The 22,576-nt window shown below is 36.0% G+C and overlaps 1 protein-coding gene across 1 annotated transcript in view; it reads left to right on the top strand.

Moving 5' to 3' along the window:
- The window catches only part of LOC114273417 (P-loop containing nucleoside triphosphate hydrolases superfamily protein), a 36,674-nt gene extending 19,054 nt beyond the window's left edge, over positions 1-17,620 (top strand). The window contains exons 7-12 of the mRNA XM_028215197.2: positions 8,616-8,670; positions 8,801-9,002; positions 15,060-15,166; positions 15,586-15,641; positions 16,666-16,758; positions 17,354-17,620. Of these exons, the coding sequence (XP_028070998.1) occupies positions 8,616-8,670; positions 8,801-9,002; positions 15,060-15,166; positions 15,586-15,641; positions 16,666-16,758; positions 17,354-17,461 (621 nt within the window). The 3' untranslated portion in view covers positions 17,462-17,620. The remainder of the gene's footprint in view (positions 1-8,615; positions 8,671-8,800; positions 9,003-15,059; positions 15,167-15,585; positions 15,642-16,665; positions 16,759-17,353) is intronic.
- The last annotated feature ends 4,956 nt before the right edge of the window (positions 17,621-22,576 follow it).

The raw sequence follows: 22,576 nt of genomic DNA, 5'->3' as shown, positions 1-22,576 counted from the left end.
ACTGAGATATGTAAAAATTCCTTCTCTTCTCTCATCTTCTCCTTCCTTCTTCTAAACCCTAACCCTAAACCCCTTCAATTCAGAATCTAAACCGAAGAGTAAAGAAGCCATCATAAACTCCTCTCAATGTTGCTTTTGTTTGTTCACATCAGTAGTGAAGGGTCTATGCTGCAATAATTGATCCCGCAAGGTCTTGAGACTATTATAATACTCGGGAAAAGATCGGCTAGATTGGCTCATAGCAAAAATTTGCACATATAACTCATAGACCTAAGATACATTACTCTGATTCGAAAAGGAGTCAGCAAGGGAGTCCCAAATTTCCTTAGAGGTATCACAAAATTCTACAGTAGTAGCAATATGTGGTTCCAGACTACGCCAAATCTAACCCACAACACATGAGTCCTCACTACACCAGTCATCATAAGTTTTATCATCAGGAGCAGGTGGGAGTTCACTAAGAAAGCGGGACTTCTTCTTGCCGTGTAAGAAAACTTTGACAGCATGGGCCCAAGCCAAATAGTTGGCACCATTCAATTTCTTTATAGTGATAGACTTAGGCATGTCATCATCTTTACCTACAGCCAAAGCCTTAGCCTCAATCTCAGCCATGACGATCAATCACACAACTACTCAACAATCAAGCGCGAATAATTGAAAATTCTTGAAAACAATCATGACCCACAACAACCAGCACCCACAACAACCAATAGAGACAACCGAACTAGCTCAAAAAAACAAGAATCGATGGCAAATCAGATAGGAAGGGAGATTCAGACCAAAATTGCACCAAAAACAGTAACCCACTAACACAAATCAACAATTTAAGAGTAAATATCCAGTGCTAAACCATTTTTGGCCCCCATATGATTAATTCCAATAGATAGAAAAAACAGAACAGGTCTGTGGAACAGATACAAACCAAGGAGGCAGAAAAATGACCCAAAAAATCAACCCAATCAGTAGCAAACAACAAATTAATAGCAAAGGGCACTAGATTAGGGTATTTCGACACCTATAGATTAGGTTGTAGCAAAAAGATTCAGCAAAAACAGGCCCCAAAACTAGATTCAAAAAAATGCACCAAAAATCACAAAAAACATTTGAAAATAGAAAATTCACATAAGGGATAATAAAAAAATTCTACAAAAATCAGCATAATTTTCAAAATATCATTTCGAGCCTAGAGGTGAAGGTTCCGTCCGTACAGTGATGATGTCATGCTGACGTCACCGTACGGCTGATGACGTCAGCACATCTCGGTCACCTCAATTCAATCTCCAGAATCTGTAGAACACTTTCTAATGAAGAATGGCTCACTCTAATACCAAGTTAGAAGGTAAATGAAGAGAGTTAGGGTTAAGGTTTAGAAGGAGGAAGAAGAAGACGAGAGAAGAGAAGGAATTTTTATATATCTCAGTAAAATTGTTTTTCTCAACTCTACATCGGCAAAATATATATACAAACCCTAACATTGTAATATGACCCTAACATTGTAATATGACCATCATACTCTCAACTTACGTACATATTAACAGAAGAACGAGAACGAAAATAACTATTCTAACAAATACCCCAACTGCCTCTTATGATAATAATATGACTGCATTGAGGAGATACTACTTCCATTTAGAATGTTTTTATCTGATTTTGGGTGGATTCTGAAAAGATTAGGCAATAAATTAAGTGATAGCTTTTCATTGTAAAGCTGCATGGCCCAACTTTTGCAGAAACTGGTTTTACAATTACTGATAGGAGATTTCTACGGACCAAGATTTCGTTGATACGGTGAATCTGTGTCATGTAGTACTTCTGTGGGAGATCTAGAGGTTACAAATTTTCTGGAAGAGAATATGATGATAATCTGAGCACAAAGTGCACTGCTCATCCAAAACTAAAATCTATTCAGCATCACCTTCAAAGCAAAGCTTGGAAATTGAAGTGCCAATTATTCATTGGTGAACAAAACTCAAGTACTCAACGTGGTCAATAATGTATCATACACTAGATGAAAATAATGAGAACTGTATATATGCATACACACAATTCTATGTCACCAACTGTTCCATTAAGCTGTAGTTTGACTTCTAAAGTTCAAGACCACCATGTTCACCTTCTTTCAACTGGTGTATATCTGCACTTAGGGATTCAATCAGATTAGTGATGATTCAATCAGTATGTTTTTCTTCTCGCTTACAGATTTTTTTATCTTAAATTCAACTCCCACCATTCATTTTGTGGTTCTTTCATTGTTTCGAATCCACATTGACCGGAGGTATGCAATTGTTATGGGTTGGAGTACCCCTCTTGAGCTAACTACTTGGATGGGGCTTCAACTTGCCTTCTCTATTGTCACGCCCCAAGTTTCGTGACAACGCCGCACACTCATTTAAGTGAGCATGCAAGGCTAAGAGTCCAACACATAACCAACAATGTAAAATACTCAAATTAAATCCTTAAATATCATAATGCTAAAAATCATACAAATAGATAATTCTTATCATATGAAATTGTCCACCAAGTCCACTAATAAAATAAAAAATAATAATCCAAGTACTTAAATCATAGTCCTACTCTCGGCACTCCCCCAAGTAAAAATCCCGCGCAGCTCTACTCCTCAGAATCTGGAAAAAAAAAATAAGGGTAAGCTAGACAGCCCAGTAAATAACCAACCATCACTGCTAGCTGGATCAAGTATACAAAAATAAATAAATAAATAGTCGATAACCAATAAATATAATTTTTGTTACAATTCAATAAATGAACAATTATTTATAAGATGATTTCATAGCTAAAAATAAACAATGTACAATATATTTTAATTGAAAAGCCAACAAGATAATTCAAAGTAAATTCGTTGTTCAAATCGATGGTTCGATATTCAGATGGTTCAATAATTTGATTCACAAACCCAAGTCTTGGTGATTACGGTCACTTAGCTTGTGACAAGGTCCAGAACTACACATAGGCCGGTGGTAAAGCCCGAAAAGAAACTAGTTTCTGTGCTAATAAATAACCCCCATTGGCTAAGGTCCAAATCATAGTCAGACTAGAGTGATGTTCAAAATTCAAACAATACACAACTTTTAAATAAAATATTTGATATTTTCGGAATAAACATTTGGTATAATTTTCAGAATAGTTTCATAAAATATTCAAATAACTTTCATAATAATATTCGATGTTGTTTTATACTTGACCCATATTTTATTTTAAAAGAACATGAAGACTATAAATAAATATTTATAATTTTAAACGATTCAGTAGGAATAAAAATGAACCAACAGTGATAGAGGGTTACTTACACTAAACGCTTAGAAATAATATTCCAACACCAACTCTAAACACCTAGCTCCATCACTTCAACCACACAAACCTAATAAACAAAATCTCAAATAAATTAATATTTTTACGTGTTATATACACCCACAAAAGCCCCACCATATTAGATTAATGTATTGCTTTAATATCCAAGTGATCAAACCATTCAACCCAACTTTATAGCCAAACGCACCCTTACCCATGATACAAAACTCTATTGTTTTTATTACCCACCCAAAGTTACACTTACACATTGCACCCAATTCTCAAAACCTAAGTAGGCACCTATAGATCTTCCAAATCCCCTTAATGCCTTGATTGTTAAATTCCTCAACATAAACTTAATAATTAACAGTAAAGACAGATTTTACTTTAATCAATGGGTGTCCCAAAATCACCAACGTTGTAAGAAATAATGTATAGAGAAAGAGAGAGAATAATAATGTATAGAGAAAGAGAGAGAATAAATTGTATGTATTATTATTGATTGATATATTGATGTATATTTTGTATTGTTGATATTTTTATCTGTATATTACAAGTCCTATATATAGAGAGGTTTTGGGAGTAGTAGGTGTAGAGTGGGTGGTGGTAGTAGGTAAAGTGGAGGTGGTAGGTGGAGTGGGTGAAGAGTAGTGGAGGTGTGTAGTGGTAGTGGTAGGTTTTAGTGGTGTAGGAGGTGTACATTAACAGCCCCCCTCAAACTCAAGGAGGATAGGAACTAACCAACTTGAGTTTGGAGAGAGTAACAAACAGAAAAGTAAATTGATAAATAAAATAAAACAGGATAGGAGACACGGTATGGTCGTGTCAGACCGTTGTAGCAGACAGTTTACGGGGTCATGTCGGACCGTTGAAGCAGACACTGTGTGGTCGTGTCAGACCGTTGTAGCAGACAGTTTACGGGGTCATGTCGGACCGTTGTAGCAGACAATGTTGTGACAGTTGTTGTGACAGTTTACAGAGTCTTGCTGGACCCTTGTAGAAACTAACCGGAATCAATGTCGGGACAGTTTACAGAGTCTTGTCGGACCCATAAAGGAGCTAACCGGAATCAATGTCGGGACAGTTTACAGAGTCTTGTCGGACCCTTAAAAAGTCGCACCCTCAAAAGGTGTGCCCAATCTTTCAAAAGGCGTGCCATCAAAAGGCGTGCCCAATTCATCAAAAGGCGTGCCATCAAAAGGCGTGCCATCAAAAGACGTGCCATCAAAAGGCGCGCCCATATTGTCGGCGAGCGTCGAGCGGCGCATGATGCGCGTGTCTGCCGCTTCGTTAGAGTCTTTATAAATCGAAGCGGAGGCTGAGGTTGGGAAGCATAACAAACCAGTCTGAAACCTCTGAACCTTTGCAGTCTGAAACACTCTGTAACCAACCCTTCTCTGAAACACTCTGCAACCCATAACATGGCCTCTTCTTCCCGTCCAGCTAACCAGAACATGGCCTCCTCTTCCCGTGGGCTACTTACGCTCTTTCCAGAACTGAATGAGTCCACAAGAGAAATAACTGGTGCGGTGGCCAGTGAACCTCAACCAAACACCTCTGGTTTTGCTCCGTTGAACTTTCCGATGCGGTCGGTGGAGCAAAAAATGGCGGTGCAGTCGGATGTGGAGGCCAATCAGTATACCTTGAAGTCATGTGTGGAAACCATGACTGCGGTTACAAATTTGTCGAACCGGCTGCAGAGTAGGACAAATGAGGTGCAGCAGTTAAACGCCCAACTGGCTCTGCTCCAACGCATGTATAAGGATGCGCGAGCAGAGATAAGTGTGCTAAAGGCGGAAAACAAGGAGCTGAAGCGGAAGGCCAGTTTTATGTTCCGATTTGGAGGGCCGCCATATGCTGCAGTGGAGGAGCAGGGAGTAGTGATCATGCCCAGTGGAGTGGGAAACACGGAGGCAACACCGGCAAGGGCCGCCCAAGACGGTGGCAAGAAGAAAAGACCGGCAGAATAGGCGAGAAGAAAAATCCCACTGTTCCGATTTGTGTTGGTTGTGTTTTGTTTTGTTTTGTGTTTTTTTTATTTTTATTTTTTTTATTTTTTATTTATTTTTTTTATGGTGTAAAATGCTGATCGGGGTTGATCCCCGGCATGAAGAAATGACAAGTTTGTACAATGTTGTTTTTTTTTTTTTTTTTTTTTTGGGAGTGTTTTGTTGAAAAAATAAAAATAAAATGAAAGAAAACAAGGGAGAAAGAAAATAGATAAAAAATATTTATAGATGGATTATATGAAAAACATCAGTGCGATTGTTTCAAAATAAAGTGGGGTATTTAAAAAAGAGGAAAAGTGACTTGGAAAAAATAAATAAAAATAAGTGATTTTTGAAATCAAATGGAGGAGAGAGAGGGACAAACCCATGTGATAAAGTGGAGAGAGAGTCGGTGAGTGGGGTGCAAAAGGTGAAGGAGAAATGATGGATTGAAAATGGTTTGGGTCAAAAGTGGACACTGTTAGTGGGGAACATGAGTGCATTGATTATTTGATATAATAATAATAATAATAAAAATAAAAAGTTAGAACAGTTGGAGAGAATGAGTGGAGTATGGTAAGGGTTTCATCCAAAGCCAAAATTCCTGCAGCGAATCACTTCGCAAATCCTAGCATGAGCTTTTTCTCTTTCCAGGCTTATTCATGAATTTCCTGGTGATTTCAAGAGCCTCTGGTGGCATTGTGGCAGAGAACACCCCAACCTGGATTTTGGGTGGCAGCAACTGAGAACACCCCAACCTGGATTTTGGGTGGCAGCAACTGGAAAATATCATAGATCTGATTTTTAAAAACCTCGTGACAGCATTTCATCAGCTTCATCCAAGACAAACATTTTGATGTAAACAGGGCGAAGTGATTGTCTCCGCAACATGTCAAACACACGACCAGGAGTACCAACAACAACATGAACCCCACTGGAGAGAATGCGCTGATCTTCGCGCACACTAGTCCCTCCAACACAAGCATGAACCTTTACACTTTGCTGGGCAAGTTCAAGAGTGGGTGGAAGAACCAAAGCTTGGCACTCAACCAAGCTATAATCTAGCTGCTGCAGAATTCCAGAGCAGAATGTTGCAGTGTTTCCAGTTCCAGACTGTCTCGTCATATGAGGTGAAGAATTCTTCTCCATCAGCCTCACACATGACTACAGTTGCACAAATCTTTGTTGATTTTATCAGCGGAATAGGTTGAGGTCCGGCGGGCGGCTAAGGTGAGGTTGCCGCCCGCCGGGGAAGCGAAAATACTAGGTTTTAAACCAGCTCTGATACCATGTAAGAAATAATGTATAGAGAAAGAGAGAGAATAAATTGTATGTATTATTATTGATTGATATATTGATGTATATTTTGTATTGTTGATATTTTTATCTGTATATTACAAGTCCTATATATAGAGAGGTTTTGGGAGTAGTAGGTGTAGAGTGGGTGGTGGTAGTAGGTAAAGTGGAGGTGGTAGGTGGAGTTGGTGAAGAGTAGTGGAGGTGTGTAGTGGTAGTGGTAGGTTTTAGTGGTGTAGGAGGTGTACATTAACAAACGTGCTGCCTCCAATCCCTATTGCAGCCTCACTTGAATCTCTCTTCTCTTTTTCTTTTCTTTTTTCTTTTACCTTCTCAAACCCTAGCCGCCTATGGAGCAATTCCCAGCCTCTGTTTTGTTTGTTTTCCAAGACTTAAAGCCACAGCAGGTGGGCTTATTAACCTAATTTCTCAAAGTTACAAAATTACCCATCCAAGTAATAGAAAATATAATGCCATCTCATAACTAATTCTTTGATATTAATAAATGACCCATATAAATTAATTTAATTACTAATCTATCCAATAAAATAATTCTACACACAACTTGGGTTTTACATCTATGTTTCTTTTTCTTCTTATCATCAGCCTTGAGAGTACCATGGCTGTTGTACCTCCATTTTTCTGTGAATTAATTGGAGATAATTTACAGAATGTAGCCTGATGCTTTGATGGCCCAACATGTGTAGGCTAGGATTTTGGATCAAAACAGTGTGTCTGGATGCTGATAATGAAATTAAATCAATAACTAGATTTTAAAAAAAAAATTCCCTAAAAACACATGAACTGGCTATACAAAACCAAAAAATTCTTGTTTTGCTCTTCGATATGGTGCAGGCCAGCTTAGAATACAAAAGAAGATGCTTTTTTTATCTTCTTTATTAAGTGCCATTGAAGTGTTCCCTTGCAAAAAAATAAAAATAAATAAAAATTTCCTAAGCGTAACCTTTGTTTGAGTATTTAACCTTCTTAATTGCTCCATAATTTACAAATGAGATGCTAAAGTTGAATGCTATGATTTGCTCTAAAATGGATATGACTTTGCTTACATGAAATATTTTGAAAACCTTCACAAGTATTGGAGAGGGGGTTGGCAAAATATACTAATGACCACAAAGATATTTATGTGAGCCTAGAGATTATTTCATGCATTCCACCTTCGATACAGAAACAGATACCACCACTCCTCAATTAGTGCCCTGTCACATAATTGAGCTTGTGCATGTCACAAAATCATAATCATTCATGAAACTTTTAATTCAGGATGATAGCTATCATGAAACTATGACAGCATTCTGCATATCATTTATTTAGGCCAGTGGTTGCTCTCAGTTAGTAGTAATAGTGATTTATTCTAGATGTGGGATTCCAAACATTCAGAAGCCATCTCTGGGTTTGGTAAAAGCATGTATAATGTTACAATTTCTCTACAGATTTCATGAACTATGTGGTGAGAGGAGTTAACGGACTCAAAAACTTTGACTTTGACCCAAATCTTTTTCATGTGAAACTTGTTTGTCAAACCTGAGGCAATGTATGTAATCATAGCTGACTTGAGTCAACCTTTTCACTTCCTTCCCCTTTTTTAATTCCTCGGACTCAGTCCCAAACTAGAGGCTTTGTACCACTTGTCAACAGTCCAAGGTTATTATTTACGTGTCCCATTTATATTTTGTTTATCACACAAAGCATTCAAAAGGTAGAAAAGTCATTGATGTTGTTTAGATCCACTGTAACATAGCCTCTTTTTGATTGATACAATTGCTGGCATTATTTCTAATGTAAGATGATATTGGCTTCTTCTCTTGGTTAAAGATTCTGGAAAGGTGAGAGGCCCGATATGGTTTTTTTTATTTTTTGATCAGCAACAATAGATAATTGAATTAAATACTGTGCTAAGGGGGTCTCCTTATATTCATGTCAACAAGCTGATGGATTTTCTTATTTCTTATTATTCTCCTACTTTAAGCTATCAATGCAGTTTATTTTTTTCCTTGACTAATACAGGGGAAGATGAGCTGTTTAATGATCAATGATATTGATGCTGGCCTTGGCAGATTTGGTGAGCTGCAGTTTGACTTTTATTGGGCATGTGTTCTATGTCTTCATCCTGAATTCATGGAATGATATTATAATTCTTTTTATTTTCTAATTTCTCTGATGAATATATGTATTCTTCCGTTTTTATTTAGGAAACACTCAAATGACAGTCAACAATCAAATTGTTGTTGGGACTTTGATGAATTTGGCTGATAATCCTACAAGAGTTAGTATTGGTCAAGACTGGAGGGAATCAGATGTTACAAACAGAGTTCCTATCATAGTTACAGGGAATGATCTTTCAACAATCTATGCTCCCTTGATTCGTGATGGAAGGATGGACAAGTTTTATTGGTATGTGTATTAATTTAATGGTTTCTGATCTTGCCTGCAGCAAATCATCAAACTACAAAGTAGTTGTCAAATTGAGAATTGTGTGGTGAATTGAATCAAATCAAGAATCGTTAAGATTTAATGCAAATTATAAAAAATAATGGACAATTTTATATATGAAAAAAATGAAATAAATTTATTTTGACACAAGTTTTAAAATAGATCTTATATAAGGACATAATTATATCATTTAATTGGGTAGACATTGCCTTCATAACAAGAGATGTGGGTCCAAATCCGACCAACTAAAAAATAATTTTAAAATCATAGCATAATTTCCCTTGACATTCATAAAATGAATCTAGGAACCCTAGATAGAGTATACTAATAAGAAAAAATTAATTGGAATTCTTTATTTCAAAATTTAAATCACTTTAAATGTTATGTGTGTTTATTGTTCAAAGAAAGTAAGAAGTAAAAATTAATAATTTGTGGAACCGTAAGTTTTAACTAATCTGACTCATGTAATATTGAACTATTTATGTCACAAAAATTGCAGTAGATAATTCATGGGTGGTAAATTACTTTTAACTTTAAACATCCTTAGAAGATATATATATATATATATATATAGGAAAAAAATGAGGTGAAAATGTTGAACATATGTTGGGACTCTTACTGAATTTGACAGGATCCGATTAAAAAATCCCATGATTACTAAAATAACAACAAATCGTCCATATGTATTGGTCATTTTCGTACTAAACATTCTTAGAAGTTGTATTGTCGTTTTATTTATAAATAAATAAAAAAAAGAGGTAAAAGAGGGTTGGAATATGTTGGACAAGATAGTTTCTAGAATTGCATGAATTGTAAAAAGTGAATCAAATTATGAATCCATTATGAATCATGCAATTCACCATAGATTCACTCCCAAAATGGATTCACCCAAAAATTTGTATAGATTATGCATAAATCGCGAATCGTAAGATTTTGATAATAGATGAGTGTTAAAATCCACCTACTCTCCACCTACTTCACCCACTTAAACCTACTCCACTAAACCTAACCCACTACACCACTACCACCTCACCTACTCCACTAAACCTAACCCACTACACCACTACCACCTCCACTTCACCTACTCCTTACCTACTACACACTCACCCTCTTCTATATATAGGAATCATGAATCATTGTAATTTATATATCAATATATCAATCAATAATAATACATACAATTTATTCTCTCTCTTTCTCTATACATTATTTCTTTCATGGTATCAGAGCTGGTTTAAAACCTAGTATTTTCGCTTCCCCGGCGGGCGGCAACCTCACCTTAGCCGCCCGCCGGACCTCAACCTATTCCGCCGATAAAATCAACAAAGATTTGTGCAACTGTAGTCATGTGTGAGGCTGATGGAGAAGAATTCTTCACCTCATATGACGAGACAGTCTAGAACTGGAAACACTGCAACATTCTGCTCTGGAATTCTGCAGCAGCTAGATTATAGCTTGGTTGAGTGCCAAGCTTTGGTTCTTCCACCCACTCTTGAACTTGCCCAGCAAAGTGTGAAGGTTCATGCTTGTGTTGGAGGGACTAGTGTGCGCGAAGATCAGCGCATTCTCTCCAGTGGGGTTCATGTTGTTGTTGGTACTCCTGGTCGTGTGTTTGACATGTTGCGGAGACAATCACTTCGCCCTGTTTACATCAAAATGTTTGTCTTGGATGAAGCTGATGAAATGCTGTCACGAGGTTTTTAAAAATCAGATCTATGATATTTTCCAGTTGCTGCCACCCAAAATCCAGGTTGGGGTGTTCTCAGTTGCTGCCACCCAAAATCCAGGTTGGGGTGTTCTCTGCCACAATGCCACCAGAGGCTCTTGAAATCACCAGGAAATTCATGAATAAGCCTGGAAAGAGAAAAAGCTCATGCTAGGATTTGCGAAGTGATTCGCTGCAGGAATTTTGGCTTTGGATGAAACCCTTACCATACTCCACTCATTCTCTCCAACTGTTCTAACTTTTTATTTTTATTATTATTATTATTATATCAAATAATCAATGCACTCATGTTCCCCACTAACAGTGTCCACTTTTGACCCAAATCATTTTCAATCCATCATTTCTCCTTCACCTTTTGCACCCCACTCACCGACTCTCTCTCCACTTTATCACATGGGTTTGTCCCTCTCTCTCCTCCATTTGATTTCAAAAATCACTTATTTTTATTTATTTTTTCCAAGTCACTTTTCCTCTTTTTTAAATACCCCACTTTATTTTGAAACAATCGCACTGATGTTTTTCATATAATCCATCTATAAATATTTTTTATCTATTTTCTTTCTCCCTTGTTTTCTTTCATTTTATTTTTATTTTTTCAACAAAACACTCCCAAAAAAAAAAAAAAAAAAAAAAAAAAAAAAAAAAAAACACATCTTACAAACTTGTCATTTCTTCATGCCGGGTATCAACCCCGATCAGCATTTTACACCATAAAAAAAAAATAAAAAAAATAAAAAAAAATAAAAAACACAAAACAAAACAAAACACAACCAACACAAATCGGAACAGTGGGATTTTTCTTCTCGCCTATTCCGCCGGTCTTTTCTTCTTGCCACCGTCTTGGGCGGCCCTTGCCGGTGTTGCCTCCGTGTTTCCCACTCCACTGGGCATGATCACTACTCCCTGCTCCTCCACTGCAGCATATGGCGGCCCTCCAAATCGGAACATAAAACTGGCCTTCCGCTTCAGCTCCTTGTTTTCCGCCTTTAGCACACTTATCTCTGCTCGCGCATCCTTATACATGCGTTGGAGCAGAGCCAGTTGGGCGTTTAACTGCTGCACCTCATTTGTCCTACTCTGCAGCCGGTTCGACAAATTTGTAACCGCAGTCATGGTTTCCACACATGACTTCAAGGTATACTGATTGGCCTCCACATCCGACTGCACCGCCATTTTTTGCTCCACCGACCGCATCGGAAAGTTCAACGGAGCAAAACCAGAGGTATTTGGTTGGGGTTCACTGGCCACCGCACCAATTATTTCTCTTGTGGACTCGTTCAGTTCTGGAAAGAGCGTAAGCAGACCACGGGAAGAGGAGGCCATGTTCTGGGTAGCTGGACGGGAAGAAGAGGCCATGTTATGGTTGCTGAGTGTTTCAGAGATGGGTTGGTTACAGAGTGTTTACAGAGTGTTACCAGTGTATCTCTCTCAGCCCACGAAGAGTTTTTTAGAGGTTTCAGACTGGTTTGATTTCCACATGTTCTCTCAGCCTCCGCCTTCATTTATATAGCACATGACGAAGAGGCCGACACGCGCACTGTCGATCACGTGCATCGCCGCGTGTCTGGCGCGCCTTTTGATGGCACGTCTTTTTATGGATTGGGCACGCCTTTTGATGGCACGCCTTTTATGGATTGGGCACGCCTTTTGATGGCACGCCTTTTGAAAGATTGGACACACCTTTTGAGGGTGCGACTTTTTAGGGGTCCGACAAGACTCTGTAAACTGTCCCGACATTTGATTCCGGTTAGCTTTTCCAAGGGTCCGACAAGACTCTGTAAACTGTCCCGACATTGATTCCGGTTAGTTTCTACATGGGTCCGACAAGACTCTGTAAACTGTCCCGACATTGATTCCGGTTAGCTCCTTTATGGGTCCGACAAGACTCTGTAAACTGTCCCGACATAGATTCCGGTTAGTTTCTACAAGGGTCCGACAAGACTCTGTAAACTGTCCCGACATTGATTCCGGTTAGCTCCTTCATGGGTCCGACAAGACTCTGTAAACTGTCCCGACATTGATTCCGGTTAGGTTCTACAAGGGTCCAGCAAGACTCCGTAAACTGTCACCACAACTGTCACAACATTGTCTGCTACAACGGTCCGACATGACCCCATAAACTGTCTTCTACATCGGTCTGACACCGCCATCCAGTGTCCTCTACACCGTTATGACACCACCATACAGTGTCCTCTACAACGTTATGACACCCCCATACAGTGTCCTCTACAACGTTATGACACCACCATCCAGTGTCTTCACCAATGGTCTGACACGACCATACAGTGTCACCTATCCTCTTTTATTTTTATGTATTTTCTTATTTTGTTACTCTCTCCAAACTCAAGTTGGTTAGTTCCTATCCCCCTTGAGTTTGCGGGGGCTGTTAAAATCCACCTACTCTCCACCTACTTCACCCACTTAAACCTACTCCACTAAACCTAACCCACTACACCACTACCACCTCACCTACTCCACTAAACCTAACCCACTACACCACTACCACCTCCACTTCACCTACTCCTTACCTACTACACACTCACCCTCTTCTATATATAGGAATCATGAATCATTGTAATTTATATATCAATATATTAATCAATAATAATACATACAATTTATTCTCTCTCTTTCTCTATACATTATTTCTTACAATGAGCTTTTTGGAAACTTATTGGTAAGACATGAGAACCATTGTGTGAAGAATCATATAATTTAGAAATTCATAAATACACACCTTTATCCTCTCAATGTATCTAGGATCTCTATGAGTTGCTACATTAAGTGTTAAAAATTGTGGATAATGGAGTATGAGATCGCTGGGATGAGGTGGTTTGGGAAGATCGTAGGTGCTCAGCTGCCAAGGGACCACCTGAGGCAAAGGAGGAGAGAGCCAAGGGCACCCTAGAAGAAATAGAAGATGGCAGTGGGGAGCAATGCATTTGCTGGAGAGAAGTGTTATTGGTGAAGTGTTATTGTCAGTGTGTCTTCCATACATAGGGAAGATCCCCTTTTATAGGGAGATTAGTCTATTGAGATATTTTCTTTTCTGTTTTTTTTTCTTCTTCTTTTTTCTCCCTTTTTCTTTTAATATCATGTCTTTGGTCTATCCAGCCCCAAGATCCCTGTCTTGGAATCTCCTAACCAAATATAACCTGTCATGGAATCTTTGTCCCTCAGCCTTCTGTAGTCAACAATCAATGGAGAATCCTTACCTCAGTATGTTAGGTCGTCTTTAGAGATATCAAAATATCATGTCTTTGGTCAGTAACGCTTCTCTCTCTCTCTCTCTCTCTCTCTCTAAGGTTGGTCAAGGGGGACCATCCCCAAAGGGGGTCAAGCACCCCGGACACTTCATTGACTCTAGCCTCCAAGCCACAAATTCTCCAAGGATCCTGGGCGGTTCCAACCTAGGTAGTTGTTGGGATCAATTTCATTTGTTAATGGTCTTGGCTTAGAAACACAGACACAGGGTATAGACACGAAACAAAGCAATTCTATAAAAAAAAAAATGATACGAATCACTTGTTAATGATCTTGGCCTAGAAACACAGACACGGGTACGGACATGGAACAAAGCAATTCTAAAAAAAGATAAGAACATGACACGGATATTGCAATTTTTATATATTTTATTTACTATGTATATGAATATAAATTTAGGATACATAAATATGAGAAGCATCGATGTATATGTGGGTGTATTTTTATTCATTTTTACTTTTTCCCTCTTCATTTCCATTTATTTTACTTAACCCCAAATCAGCTTTCTTAACATATAGTTAAAAAAGAAAAGAAAAAACCTACAAAGGTATCCCAAGGCATGTCCAAACACAACGCGTGTCCATGAAGTGTCCCCAACATGTTCTACAAGAAATATAACAGTTAAAAAAAATTTGACATGCCACATGGCATGTCGAACACATGGACACGTGTGTCACCACCATGTTGGTGTCCCCACTGTGATTTTTCCTAGAGTGGTCCTAAAGTGATAAGGTTAGGGTTTGGGAGTTGAAAGGTGATAAGGTTAGGATCCGAAGGGAACAATCCGGAAATAGAAATTCAGAGAGGGGCTAAGAATTCTAGATACATGTACGTGTAAGACTATACATCATAACTTCATACTACAAACATCATGGACATCTAGACTTGAGCGAATCATCCAAGATACTTCATGATCCCCATCCCTTCTATTCTCCTAGCATCCTCGGTTAGAAAGGACCAGCTCTGGTAATATAAGATGCAATCCTGTGGTGCTCTCCAACATTCTTTGTGTTTTCTTTGTGGAACAGGCAACCTACTCAGGAAGACATCATTAGTATTGTTCACAAAACATATGAGAAAGATGGCATATCAAAGGATGAGGTTGAAAGCATAGTAAACACATTTCCTAATCAAGGTATGTTTAGTTTTACATGTCTTGATAAGTAATACTTGTATTATAATGCACTAAATTTGTTGAAAATTTTGGACACCATTGTGGTGACTTTGCTTTATCATGTGTAATTAATTTTTCATGCCATAGTACTGTTGTAAGTTGCATGAACTTCCTTATACACAATATAAGTACAACCACATCCAAATTCATACTCGTTCTGTACATCCATAGTCATGTTTACGACAACATTTTACGTTTTAACCTGCACCAAAATATGCTTTAGTTGTGTGACAACATGGAAAATACAGTGCCAATAATGTCACAGTGCTGCTTCTTGTCATACTGTACATTAAAATGATTGTTTTGGCAGAATTTTTAGTAGATATACAAGGAAACATGTGGGCAATAATAACCTTTTCTTTCTTTTAATAATTGCGCAGCCTTGGATTTTTATGGAGCACTTAGGTCTCGAACATATGACAGGTCAATCTCTAAGGTACCTATCATTCTGCCTTTACATATGGAATATATATATATATATATATATTTTTCATATTTAAAGTTAGTTTAGTTTGCATGGATTTCATATAATGGCTTTACCACCCTTTATCAGTTCATTATGTCACATTCTCCACTTGTGGGCCTTTTCTCCACACTTTGAGTTGCACCATATTTTAATGATCATTGTTTTATGGTTCAAATATTATCTTTAAGAATTAAATGTATGACAATGTATGAAATAAGAGACTCAAGATGAAATTTTTAATTCAAAGAGGAAATCTGTCATATTTGTTTTGGCCAAACCATTAAATGTCATTAAAATAACTAGCAAAGCAGAGATTGCTTAATTTCACCAGATTCAATTACAGAGTAACACATGGTTCAGAACATTGCCTCAATCCAACATTTTCCGGTTACTTCTTTACTTGTGCTTTAGCTTTCCCATTGACGTGGCACCTCAATTGATTTAGATTTTTATTTGCATAATGTTCATTGCATCTAATAAACATGAATGCATATAATACTTGACAACCTAAAACTACATATAAAAATGTTAGTGCACAAGGCTCCTGTTACAGCAAGGTTTGGGAGAGCTAGGGCACCCTTAACCCCCACTTCACGGAGAAGCTGATTCCTGTGGCTCAAACCTGCGCCACAAGGCTGGGGGTGTATAACACATACTTGGATGACCTTTAAAACATTAAACTATGTATGATATGCTTAATAAGAAAAACAAACCATTGTAAGAGGACACAGATGAACTAAATTTTAGTATTGCATTGTTAATATAAACTGATAGTTAAATCATCAATGAACTTCAAAAAACATATAGCATTAGCATATTTAGGTAATTCCAATTTACATATCTTTTCTTAAGTTAACAGTCAATAGTTGCTCCATTGTTTATTATTACCACTACTATTTAAGTTAGATGGTTCATTGTCATCATTTGGAAACTCACGATGACTTGGTGTCAACTTATTAATGAACATTTTTGTTCAACTACTTCTCAATTGTAGTGGATTGACGATGTTGGAGGTGTTGAAAAACTTGGAAACAGACTTCTCAAGCAAAGAAAGGATGATAAACTTCCTGTGTTTGTTCCCCCAAGCGTAAGCTCTTAACTGCAACACTACTATCTGCTTTTGAAATCAGTGTTTCTCTACAATCCTTGACTTTCTGTGAAAGGCCTAACTTTTGAATCATGGTCTTTCATGAAGGTTAAAATTAAAATGTTGTAAGTTCAGTTTATTGAGTAATCATTACTTGAAGCGCTTGTGAAGGAAAGTGCTTTTTGTTTCCAAATGGGCTTTTGAAATGTCTTATAGCTATACCAAGAATTTCTTTACTGAAATGTAAGGATAAAGTTGATGCTGATTCTGATGAGACCGATGGAACTATCTCATACAGTTAGCTCAATAAGAAAATGGATCAAATTTTACAGAAGAAAACATACAGGACTGAAAGAACTTTTAATGAATGTTAAGCAAAATGTATACATACATACAATTGTTTGATAAAGGCTTGTCACATTTGCTTTAATTGGATTTGGGATTTATACTCAAAAAGGGTCATTGAGGTTTTGAGGACTATTATGCTTTGTTTTCTTTAATTTAAAAATTGAGCTAGCTAGTTGAAATGTTTTTAAGCTTTTATACTTTCTTCTAGTTGTATCATGTTGGAACTGGTTTGCATTTGGTTGAACAGCAAACTGTGGAAGCTTTACTTGAATCGGGATATTCTCTTCTCAGAGAACAAAAGCTGATAATGGAGACTAAACTTTCGAAGGAATACATGAAAAATATTGAAGACTAGCAAGTACCTGTGACACCACTGCAGTATCAACCATCTGCATTGGTATGTTTGTATCGGCTGCTTTTATGTTTTGGTGTGTATTCTATGTACAAAGGGTATTATAAATGACAATTAAAACTTGTTCTCTCTTTTTTCTTATTTAATAATTTAACCTTTCAAGACTTGTTGGCACCATTAAACTGACATAATACCCGGTCATTAAAAAAAAAAAAAAAAGTAATAAATAATGCTCATCATTACCATTATTGTGTTGCTATTTCAGTTTTAAAACTGTGTTCAGTGGGCATGTTTTGAAGAATCTTTCAACTCAAATTTCAGTTTTTTTTTTTTTGTTTTTTTGTCTTTGGTTAAAAAAATTTAATTTATACTTTAGTCTCTCTCTCTTTTTTTTTTTTTTTTTTTTTAAAAAAGACTTTTTAGATTTACCTAAATGCACTAAATATATATATTTATATATATATATATATATATATATATGTGTGAAAAAATTGGGGAAAAAATGGGTTAATTGATGAAGAGTCCATTCAACCATATGTTGGCCTTGTTTGGGACGTTGACTATTTTAGTAGGCTAAAATATTTATGTTTGGGAAGAAGGTTAGATTTTTTTTATAATTAGATGTGATCTTTGTGAGAGAAAAAGTGAAATGATTATGAATTTGATGTGACATTTTGTTTTATTGGCTATTTTAGTCTGTTTTATTTTTTTTGTAAATTTTAGCCTAAAAAAGCAAATTTTTGGCTTCCCAAATACCCTTGTTATTTTGTCGAAGGTTGAATCTTTTATTTATTTATTATAAAAACATGTTGAAAAGTCATCAATGTTGGAAAAATTAGCCGAAAAGGTCGTCACAAAGTTGTTAGCGGCCGGCTACAGCTGTTAGCAGTGAGGTGGATAGATAAGTGATATTGAACAGATAGATAACACATGTACAGATAGTGAGACATTTTAACCGATAGTTAGATAGATATGTGACACGTGTACATATAGGTGATATTTGAACAAATAAGTGACATTTGAATAAACATGATAAGTGGCCTATTGGTTCAAAAAAAATTTAAGTGGCCTAAGAGTTTAAGAAATGGACCTATGGCCCGAGTGTGTAAAAGAAATCATTAAAGTTGTATTTGATTGGGGAATTTGGGAAGGAATTTGAAAAGGAAAAGAGAAAAAGTAAGTGAAATATGAATAAAAAATATATATATTTCACCTAGTTTTATACATTTTTTTCCTTTCTCTTTTTAAATTTCTTCTCAAATCTCCCAACTAAACCAGTGTAAAGGAAAAATATGGAAATATGTTATTTTATTTTTTTTGAAAAAGTAAATTAAGACAAATAAAAAAAAATGTCATAAAACTAAAGGAAGTAAAACAGAAAGAGCCACAATAGAATAAAAAAAAAAAAAAAAAAAAGGGGACTAAATGAGAAAGCTAGAAAGTAAAGGGCCAAAGGAGATTTCTTTTCTTTCCTTTCTTTTCTTTTTTGATGGATGTCAATTACAATGTATATAGGTTTTCTTTTATAAGCATTAATACATGCATACTAATGAGAAATCCTATTCTAATTACGGCGTCACCTTAAATACATGGGGAAAAATGATTCAGACCTCTAAAAAAAGACGGAGCTCTAATTTGTCTTTTTCTTCCCCTTCTTTTGTCTTTTATTTCACTGTTTTTTTTCTATTTTTTATTTTTATTGCTTGACAGCTCACTAGAGCTGTACAGCTGCACCTCTAATTAGAGGTCTGCAGCAGCGTTGAATACATGGGAGGGAAGCAACTTGTGTGAGGTTATCCGCATTTCACACAACACTTCCCCCCTTGAATAATCATATACTAAGAATATGGCTCTTTATCCACATGTTACACAACAAATAGCACATTTTTAAATTTTTTTTTTTATATATTTAGTGAATTTTTTTATATTTCTTCACAAATATTTTTTATTAAAGTGCATCTAAAATGTAAATTCATTTGACAATAGCACGAAAAAAGTTTCAAAAAAATAAAAATAAAAAATTGAGAAACAAAAAACTTAAAAAATAATTTCTAAAAATTAAACCAAACAAAGTGAGTAATGCTAGGATATCCTATTTTGATACTCAAATTTGATCACATATTGTAAATGTCTTCGTAGTTCTTGCAATATATTTAGAGCCTATGTGAGCTCCTCCATATAAGTCGAATCAGGAAAACAATTTTGCAAATTTAGGCATAAAATGCCATAATGTAAACATCTCTCTCTCGTTTTCCTTTTTTTGTTTGCTATTTATTTTATTCATCAGTAAATAAATAGTTCAAGGTGGTAAAACTACTTTCTAGTCCAAATATTGTCATTTTTGGTTGTTGAAAACATTTTGAACAAGTTTTTCTGTTTGTAGCTAATTTTAAAATGGTTATTTTCTACAGAGAATGTGTACTCCCTCCAAGGTATTAAGTTCAAAATTTTTTAGGTGTAAATAATTTTTTGGCGCTAAGTCATATGGGGTTTTATCCTGGTTTTAATTAAGACTCTCGCAAGTGAACGGTGAGATTGATCCTTGAATTAGTTGGTCCAATAAGTCAGATACCAAGTTATAAAGAAAAAAAAAAAGAAAAAAAGAAAAAAAGAAGTCTTATTGAGTGAAATTATTTACTCATAAATTTTGAGTGATTTTTTTTTTTAAACTTATTTTTCCCTTGTTTTGATAATAAGAAAATTTTGAAACTACTTAGATATATATTGTGTTTGTGAAATAATCATTTGGTGTTGATAATCATACTGATAAATTTATCAAAGTGATTAATGATTGCGATATTTTGACTTTTGTTTATGAATTTTGATTTATTTCTAGTTTACTCATGTTAATTTGTATTGAAGTATGATGTGAGAAAGTAGTTGAATTTTTTTTATTTATTTATAAATTTACAATAATAAATTTATCACTGAAAATTGAAGTTAAACTTTTTAATAAATAAATCCAGTTCACAAGACCGGCTTGTAACCGCCCTTTGTATTTAGAACATAGGTGAATTTAAAAACAAAGAACTATATCAATTAATTCAATAGCCTGATTTTCAGATAAAAATAATTTTTAAGATATCTTTTTTAGTATCCATTTGGATTGTACTTCTTTCATTCTATTTGCACTCAAATAATTACTTAGTCTGCCCAAATTTTGAAATTTTAGTTCCTATTATACCTTAATATAAATTTATTAATAAGGACAATACATATTAAACCTTAACATAAATTTTTTCCCCCCCTCATTGTACACCCTAATAATTTATATATATATTGTTTATATTCAAGTATCTTTATCTTCTTTCTCAAGTTTCAATTATTTTCTCTTCATTTTCTTCCTCAATCGAAAACTCCAATTCACCACATCAAAACTCACAAGTATCATTGATATTATTATTTCTTATTGTATTGTTACTTCCAAATAGAAGAAAATTTGAACAAAATCAAACAATAAATAAAAATAACAATAATAAAGGTTTTTTTAAATTTTTTTTATTTATTATGAGAGGTATGAGCCAAACGCGTTCGGATCTTCTAGAGTGTTTTCCTAAAGTGATTCAGTGGAGTGGTTTCACTATGGTGCGACATCTGTCCCACTTGAGTAACTAAGAGTTGAGATCAATTCTTCACCAAAACGACGCTGTTTTGGTGATGGAATTCAACAAAAACCAAAACAACATCGTTTTAGTGATGGAATTCAAAAAAAAATAACAATAATCTTCCTTCAGCTTCAGAACGTAACTGTAAGTGAGAGAGAGGAGGGGTTGAGCAAGAAACCCACTGACGAAGGAGTCCGCCGCCTTACCACCCCGCCACGGATGAAACCCATTGAACACACTTTCTCCTCTCAATATTAGAATGAAAAACTATCTTGATAATTTTAAAAAAAAAAAAAAAAAAAACAGGGGCTTGAGAGAATATGAGATGGATCACCAAATCAAAGAAGACAAAAAAGATTTAAACTGAAATTAGTTGAAAACCCAATTCAAAAAGCAGTGCAAAATGAAAACCCAAATCTTGATTTTGGTCGGAAAGTAATAAAAAAAACAAATTGATGACCCAAATTTTCAAATGTGAGTTCGATTTCAATTTTTCAAATTTGGGTTTGATATGAAACAAATTGGTGACCCCATTTGTTTTTGTTTGATTTCAAACAAAAACAGAACATAAAACAAAAGGCAATTAATTTTAGAGTAACCCATCCCAAATCTCTGAAATTGAGAGAGATGATTGAATAGAAATTTGAAATCTCAGAAATTTTACGAGCTACTGAAATTGGTAGAAGTTTGGAGGACAAACTTAATATTTTAAGTTTGGAAGATGAATCTGTTAGATCTGTTGAAGTTTTTTGACTAACAGCTTTTTCAATCCCAATGCAACCACTCCTTGTCGGCGGTGGCGGAGCAAGGCAGCAACTCCTCAGCGAGAGGTCCTCTCTCTCTCTAACTCTCTCTCACGTTCAAAGGATCTGAACAACTGAAACCAAAAAAAAAAAAAAATTCCTGAATTCCCTCGCCAAATCGACGTCGTTTTGGTGAGTTTAAATCTCAGCCCTTGGTTGATGAGTGAGCCACGTGTCAGCTGCCTCTCCTTCACTGTACGAGATCATTGTAGGATATTACTCTAGAGGATCTCAACTCGAGCCAAACAGCTTACACAACTATTATTCTATCAACCAAAACATAAGAAAGGAGAGGCTGGGACCCCTTCCATCCAAACACTTGGTTGCTCCAATTGGATAGCCATGGGAGCAAACAAGTGAGCTGCCTTGTTTCTGTGCCATTCGTTTAGTATGTGCACAAGAAGAAGATCGAAAATCTCAAAGAGTACTCCGGATCCCTTGAAAGGGTTTTTAAAAATATTGTAATTTCTGATTTTTGATTTGTTTATTATTTAAGTGAACCTTGACGGGTAGGGTGTATTGAGAGTAAATTATAACCTTAAATAATTAACAGGGAGTACTGAAAAATTGGACGTACTAAATGATTTTTTTGGTGCAAATAGAATTCCCCCGTTCATTCAAATCTGAATTTCAGAAAATTTGAGGGCCCGGGAAGCCTATGTGACCATCACGAGATGAGGTACAACCAGCACCAAAGCAGATTCCTCAAA

The sequence above is a fragment of the Camellia sinensis genome, chromosome 15 (assembly GCF_055761805.1).
Source record: "Camellia sinensis isolate YWXY chromosome 15, ASM5576180v1, whole genome shotgun sequence".
Lineage (NCBI taxonomy): Eukaryota > Viridiplantae > Streptophyta > Magnoliopsida > Ericales > Theaceae > Camellia > Camellia sinensis.
The sequence above is the reverse complement of the archived record's forward strand: the minus strand, read 5'-3'. Positions and strand labels throughout refer to the sequence as shown.